Source organism: Daktulosphaira vitifoliae, unplaced genomic scaffold (genome assembly GCF_025091365.1).
Source record: "Daktulosphaira vitifoliae isolate Bord-2020 unplaced genomic scaffold, ASM2509136v1 Scaffold_4, whole genome shotgun sequence".
NCBI lineage: Eukaryota > Metazoa > Arthropoda > Insecta > Hemiptera > Phylloxeridae > Daktulosphaira > Daktulosphaira vitifoliae.
Window position 1 is genome coordinate 26,676,164 of NW_026099575.1, and position 7,720 is coordinate 26,683,883.

The 7,720-nt window shown below is 22.9% G+C and overlaps 2 protein-coding genes across 3 annotated transcripts in view; both read right to left on the minus strand.

The window, feature by feature from the left end:
• Positions 1–47: 47 nt before the first annotated feature.
• Positions 48–2,552, minus strand: LOC126904788 (uncharacterized). The gene is made up of 2 exons (XM_050684021.1): positions 967–2,552; positions 48–272 (listed from the first exon to the last, which is right to left on the minus strand). Exons 1-2 carry the CDS (start codon positions 2,495–2,497, stop codon positions 247–249), a joined length of 1,557 nt encoding a protein of 518 aa, XP_050539978.1. The 5' UTR covers positions 2,498–2,552; the 3' UTR covers positions 48–246.
• An 888-nt stretch (positions 2,553–3,440) lies between these two features.
• The window catches only part of LOC126904067 (uncharacterized), a 140,832-nt gene continuing 136,552 nt past the window's right edge, over positions 3,441–7,720 (minus strand). The window contains exons 1-2 of one of the 2 annotated variants that reach the window (XM_050682715.1): positions 4,686–6,265; positions 3,441–3,670 (exon numbers count right to left, since the gene is read on the minus strand). In XM_050682715.1, coding sequence (XP_050538672.1) covers positions 3,642–3,670; positions 4,686–6,237 — 1,581 coding nt within the window. In that variant the 5' untranslated portion in view covers positions 6,238–6,265 and the 3' untranslated portion in view covers positions 3,441–3,641. Of the gene's footprint in view, positions 3,671–4,685; positions 6,266–7,720 lie in introns of those variants that run through there. The other variant, XM_050682716.1, reaches the window with a different exon arrangement.

Consider the following 7,720-nt stretch of genomic DNA (forward strand, 5'->3'; position numbering starts at 1 on the left):
AAAAAAAAAAAAAAAAAAAAACACATCATAGTAAAATTAATACCTTCTCCGCTTCGCATCGAAGCTAAAATTAATTTTATTAAATATTAAAATTGTTTACATATTACAAGCAATATTTTTAATAAATGTTTATTTGTTTAATGAATTAATTCAAAACGATTTTTTCGGTGTTATATTGTATTTCTTTAATTGACAATGAAACCATAGTTTTAATAATTTGTTTATTTTATCATTAAAGAAAAATTCTTAATTATTTTTCATCAAATAATAACCTGAAAAAAAGAGTAATTAAAAATATTTTTGTGATAATGATTTGATTCAAAATAATTATACACTACTTCATCAAAGACTTACAAAAGCTATTTTTAATGGTGGAAAGTTAAATTTAAAAAATCTTTCTTAATTTGATTATCCTAACCTTTATTAGTTCATTATAATTTTAGTCATGAAATTAAAATTGTAATTTATCATAAACCATTGGTGGCTAAAACATTTTATTTAGGAAAAGACAGCGCCTTCCTTTTAATATATCTATTGAGTTGACATAACTTATAATTGAAAATAATTTTTTTATTACTTTCTGGGTCTGTTTAAATATAGAAGACAAGTTATCAGCATAATTTTTGTTTTTAACTTAAAGAATGTAATATTAGCTTTAATTTAATATATGTTTAAAGTTCGGAACAAATCCGGAACATTTTCAAAAGTAAACTTGAAAAAGTTGTACTTTTTGTACGTATGTTTCAAATTTTAAGCTCCCTGCATAAGTTTAATGGTCCGATTTTTTTTTGAAAAGTATGTAGGATAAAAGGGGTATGTATAAAATATTCATAAATAACTGTAATAATCTATACATTTTTATAGCAATTTAAATCTGAAAATATAAAATCGTAAATTTAACACAAAAATACGTCAGATTAGTTGGTATAATGAAAAAAGACTTTTTTACATTTTAATAAAATTTACCTGACTTGTTTTTTTCTATTACATTGCAACGTAGCCTATCATTAAATGCATAAAAACCGGACATTAATATTATGTAATGAAAAATATTATGATAGTCTTCTTTATAATAACTTAAATTTTGTACATATGATTGAACTTCTTTAATTTTATTGTTTAGTCGTATTATTACTTCATTGCATTCATCTTTATTATAAAATTGAATATTTTTCACTATATTATCAAACATCAATAAATTAATTCTCATTACATCAGTACACCTGATATGAAGTTCATCAATCCATGTGAGTTTTAGATTACCAATATTATCAGAACATATCTTTTTAAAATGCATTGAAGTGGCTTCTAAATGACTTTGCATATTTTTAGGAAATATTTTCAAGTCTACTAAATTTTCAATGATTTTTTTAATTGATTCGTTCATAAGATTTAATTGGGATTCAAATACATTAGATCTAGTTTCAATTTCATAGAAATCCACATCGGCACTAAAATATATTTTTTTCAGTAAATTAGCTAATGTACGTATTAAAGAGTACACAGGGTGAATTGTCGCAGCTAGAATTTGTTGCTGATATGAATAAACACACTCTACGTTAAAATCACGTTGTATTATCTCATATAATGTAGTTATATTTGCTGTTTGTCCTTTCTTTAGTTTTACACTTATGGTAACGTTCCTTAGTAAGTCCATAGGGTCTGAACTACCAGTTAATAAATCAATCTCATTAGTGGGTCTTTTATCTTGAAATAAGCCTGATAGTAAAATACTCTTGGGATGTAAGCGATTTTGTATTTTGTCTACTGGATGGAAATTTCGTTCTGGTTTTTCCATTATTACACGTTTAAACTCAACTTGGGCTTCATCCAACTTTTTCAACGTTTCCAATTTTTCCAATTTACTATTTACAATGTGTTTTTTATTGTAATCTGATACTTTTGGTAATAATTTAATTAAATAATCAAATTTTGGATGTTTGTCATCAAATCTAGGGTCATAACAGAAATCTTGTGAATTAAAATAATTCGTTTCATCATTTTTACAATCATGTATAAGGCTGTGTCTCAGATAATGAGTTATATAATGGGTATTTTTTCGAAATTCTCTTATAAAAAGTCTGTACCCTGTTAACTTTTTTTCTGTCTTTCTCAATTCCACATATGTATAGAATCTTAAAGTGTTATAAATATTATTTAAATATAAATTTAATGCAATCAATCCATATGCGAAGGAATATGGATTAAAACGCCTTTGCAAATTTGAAACTTCGATATCATTTTTATAATCATAATATATATTTTCCAACAAAGTTAAAACAACTTCTCTCATATTTTTTATTTCGTTTTCAAATTCTTCAATTATACTAACAGGAATTGGATTTTTCGATTCAATTTTTTTCAAATAAATTACTTTTGTTTCGAGATAATAAAGCATATGCTTAGAATAGTAACAGTTGAGTTTACTATCACTTAAAACAAAATTATTCAAATTTAGAGATAATATAAAACTAACAATGAGTATTTTAATTAACATGTTAACACCAGAAAATACGAACAAAATTAAACTAAAAAGATTAATAGTAATATAATTGAGAACTGATATTTTTTTTCTTAATTATAGCATTTATAGAAATTTGTAATATAAATAATTGTTTTTTATGTACACAGAAACTATTTAGCTTAACAATGCAAACATTGTACTTTTTTAAAACTACTAATTTTAGCTGTTTTATATACTTAAATTTAAAATAACTTTTAAATTGCAGTAATATTTTAAATTAAGCTATCTGTTTAAACAACTTAATATTTTGAGTACCCTTTATAAATTTAGTGAATATTTCAACCCGCATTTTAATATTATTTTTTGACAATATGAGAAACATCTTACAAAAAATTATTTGGTAAATGTTACTTTCTTGTAGATTAATGGTATTATATTTTTTGTGAACTGTTTTATTGGCTGTCATAGTTCAAATAATTTTAACTGCTATTTTAGTATAATTAAATAAATAACTAAAATACATAACATCTGACAGCACTTAAATTCCACAGCAAAAATACAAAATACATCATTTTTATTCTTTTAATTGAATTTAAGAATAAAAGTATATTTGATTTTAAAAAATGTAAGTGTTATGATTTTTGTCGAATTATTAAATTTTTTCCTCCCATGAAAGCGTTTGTATTATCTAAATGATGTGAAAACAATAGTTTAGTACTTTTAGAATTCTCAAAACCTTTTTCATACAAATTTATAATTATAGCATAAACTTGAATAATAAAATAATAGAAAAATGTTCAGTTTTAACCTTTTTATAACTTCTGTAAAGGTCATATTAATGTTATAACTTTTTGAATTTATTCAACATTTGAACAAATTGACATTAAGGTGCCACATACAAAATCAAGAGGTATTAGAGATAACATGTTTTATTATTTATTTTTATATAATTTTACATAAAAATAGTAGTTTTAGAAATACTTATATTGTAGCTTACATATTGACAGTAGAGAAAAATTATAGAAATTACATGAGTAAGTACCCAAAAACTTATTGAAATCAAAAATAAAATATACACGAACATTTCATAACCTAAAGTTTTTCAAGTTATGTTATAAAATGTATTTTATTATGAATATTATATTATATTGCAGTTATCTTAATTATTTTTTGACAATTAGTTCATTTTTTCCATCAAGTGATAAACTAAAACATAATAAAAATACATATTTTAAAAATGTTTATATTAAGATGTTTATTTAGTAATTATAAACAATTGTAATAGGAGTCATAGCAATAATTAAAACTTATTTTTATCAAAAATTTGTGTAAATCATAAACCATTGAATATAAATGAAAATCTGTGGCTTATATTCATAAGATGAATAGTCAAAAAAAATATCAAGTTCAAAAACTCTACAATAATATATAGTCAAACCATTATTTTTTTCGTCCCTTCAAGGATAAAAACCCTTATTTTTAATTTTATGATATGATAGAAAAAAAAAAATTACAAACAATTTTGTTCTTGAAATTTTTTTTTATCTGATTAATCGTTTGTCCGTTACAGTTAATTAGTTAAGTTGTTATAGTTGAGTTGTTATAGTTAAGTGATTTTGGACCAAATGTCTATTGTCTTTTTATGTATTAAATACAGAAGTCATTATTTTTATGTGCTGTTGCATTAAACAAATTTTATTGATCATGTTATGACATGTAAATTAGCTATAATAATTTACTGCGCACTAAATAAGTGATAATAATAATAGATTCAAACCGGGTCTTCGGTGTATTATTAATAGCTAAGTGTATGGTTTTGTAAGATAAAGATCTAACAAAAATACCGGTTGCACTGATACTGATATTATTAAACGTAATAAACGACAATATTTTTTGTGGAAGTCAAAATCTTTAAACAATTATAAAACGTAAACAGTTGTTCGTATAAAAAAAATTATAAAAATAAAATTGTTTGTAATTTTTTTTTATCATATTTCAAATCAAAAATAGTGGTTCCCATTTAAAAAAATTATAAATAAACATTTTTATCCCTGAAGGGATAAAAAAAAAATTTATTTAACTTCATATTATTGTAGAGATTTATAAACTTAATCATTTTTCTTTTTACAAAAATTTTAAATTCTCAATAGTTTCTTATAATAGTATCTTACCAGATATCGATCACCCTGTATAGTTATATATTAAAAATTGAAATACATACCGTACTTATGTTTTTTTACAATGTCACATTTTAATCTACTAGTGAATATAAAATCACTGGCAAATAGTTGTTTCGGAAAAAATATATTGTTATATTCGTATTTATAATGAATTAAATTTTCAACATATAATTGAATTTCTTTGATTTTATTTTCCAATCTACTTATTATTTTTTTACAATCTTCTTTATTATATATTTCAGGGAAATTTACATCAATTCCAAATTTTAATAGATGGATATTCATTGTATTGGCACATATAGTATAAAGTTGATCAACCTGTTCATCATTTAAATTACTCACACAAAGTGTATCAGGAAAATATTCTATTATACTAACACGCGTTAAGGTAATTTCGAGATCTAATTGCACATTTTCCGGGAACAATTTATAACTAATTAAAGTTTTTATTACTTCCTGTATTGATTTGTTCAGGAGACCTAATTCAGCTTTAAATATATTAGCTCGATTTTTGATTTCACTGTTAGCATTTGATTTACTATAAAAAATTTTTTTCAATAATTGTGTAAATGTACCAATCCAGCAGTATACAGGATGAATTGTAGCTGCTATAATTTGTCTTTGATATGCGATAAAACAATTTATATCAATATCGTATTGTATCATTTCATATAATGTTGTAATGTTAGCGTAATTTCCATTTTCTAATTTTGCATTTAAGGTTACACTTCGAAATAAATCCATAGGGTCAGGACTACCAGTTAATAAATCTATCCCATTGGGAGTTCTTTTATCTTTAAATAAGCCTGATAGTAAAATATTAGTCGGATGTAAGCGATGTTGCATCATTTTTTCAGTTTCACTATCCCGTTTTGGTTTTATTTTTAAATAATACCGCAGATCAATTATGGAGTTGTCTAATATTTTCATTGTCTGCATTTTATTCAAATTATTATCAACAATTTCTTTTTCATTGTAATATTCAAATATTAAACGTTTAGGTAACAATTGATTTAAATAATTAAATTCTAGATTCTGATAATTTTTATCATAGTAAAAAGCTTCCCAATTAAAATCAAAAGGTTTTATACCCAAACAATCAAGGTAAATGCTATTTCTTAAACTTCTAATAATAATAGGGCAATTTTGTTTAAATCGTTTTATAAAAAAGTGAGTTTCTTCTAATTTTTTTTTATGATAGTTTAATTGGCTATGTGATCTAAGCTTTAAGTTTTCAGAAAAATTATTTAAATACAAATTTAATGCTAACAAACCATCTACTTTGTTGTATGGATTATACCTTTTCTTTGTATGTTCATATAACATTTTAGTTTTATTTTCAAAGTCATAATAGAGATTTTCAAGCATACTTAATACGACTTCGCCCATTGATTTGAGTTCATCTTCAAATTCTTCGATTTTACCAACATCGAGTGGTTTTTTTGATTCGACTTTTTTAAAATAGATTTCTTTGGTATTCATGTAATAAAGCATATACTTAGAGTATAAACAGTGGAGGTTGATTTTAGTTGAAAGAATATAATTGAAATTTATAGCTGTAATAAAATTTACAATTAAAATATAGACTAACATTTTAGTGTAGATAAAAAAGTGAATATTTAACGAATTAAAATTTTTTTAGTTAATGTTTAACTTCAAATTTAAAACAGTTTTTATACAAATGGTTTATATTGATTTTATTTTTATGTGTATAAACATCATATTTTATAAATAAAATTACACATTTTTCTTCTTATTAATAGTATTTGCTAATAAATTTTTTAATTTGTTTTCCACGAAACACTTTTAAGAAAAATTATTTTATTTTTAACTGATCAATTTAACAGGCATTACCTTAACAATTAAAAATGTAAAAATATTTTTTTATTTGTNTAACAATTAAAAATGTAAAAATATTTTTATAATTGTATCATTTTTTCCATCAAGTTATAAACTGAAACAAAATAAAAATATGTATTTTAAAAATTTTTATATAGCAATTATAAAAAATATAATAGGAGTTAAAACAATTACTTTAACCTATTTTTAGTAAAAATTTGTGTAATCACGCATATTTGAAAATAAATAAAAATCTGTGGCTTTTATTTAAAAGATGATAATTCATTTTGTACAACAATCGTGTCATATGCTTTAATTACATCTCGATGTAACATATAAATTACCTTCTAAATAATAATTATTAATTATGCATAATTGCATGTCAACATAAAAAAAACCCAGCACAGTGGTGACGTGGCATAGTTGGATCAAGTATAATGATATCTGACAGTGATTAAAATCACTATCAAAAAAAAACGCTTCGATGCAAATCTTTAGATAGTGTTTAATTTTAAAAAATTGGTGGATTATTCCAAAAGCTTCATAAACTGCTAGTTCCTTATTAATATCCTGATTAAGACAAAGTATGTCGAATAAAAAAGAGATTATTAGAAAATAGTATTTCCCATAAAAAAATTATATTGATCAATACACTTTTCAATAAGTTATAGCATTATAATGTTAAAAATGTAAAAATTAAAATTGAGAATTTTCACACAATAATAGCATTTGGTAGCCATTTTCACCGTGAAGATAAAATAAAGTCTGAAATATTTTTTTGCATATTAAAGTACATTACATTAGCTTTAATTTAAGATATATATAAAAGTGTCAGACTTCCCGGAACATTTTCAAATGTCAAGTTGATAAAATTAATTTTTTGTGAAAAAGTTGTCATTTTAAATCTCCCTCTGTGGGCAGGTAAAGGGATAGATATAAAAAAAATATATACCAAATGATAGTCAAAGACATCATGCATCTAAAAAAAAAAAATTATATTAATTCGGTTATTTTTAAAAAAGTTGTGTAATAATATTACACATTTATATAAAAAAGAATTATATTGATATGTTCATTTTTGAAAAAGTTATGGCAATTTTAAGTAAAAAAAAATGAAAAAATTGAAAAAATTAGCGATTTTTAAATTTGTAATTTTTTTGGAGGTTTCCCCTTTTTACGGGGAACGAGGGAATTTTTTTCAATTTTTAAGGGTAATGTCTTCGACTAGATACGATTT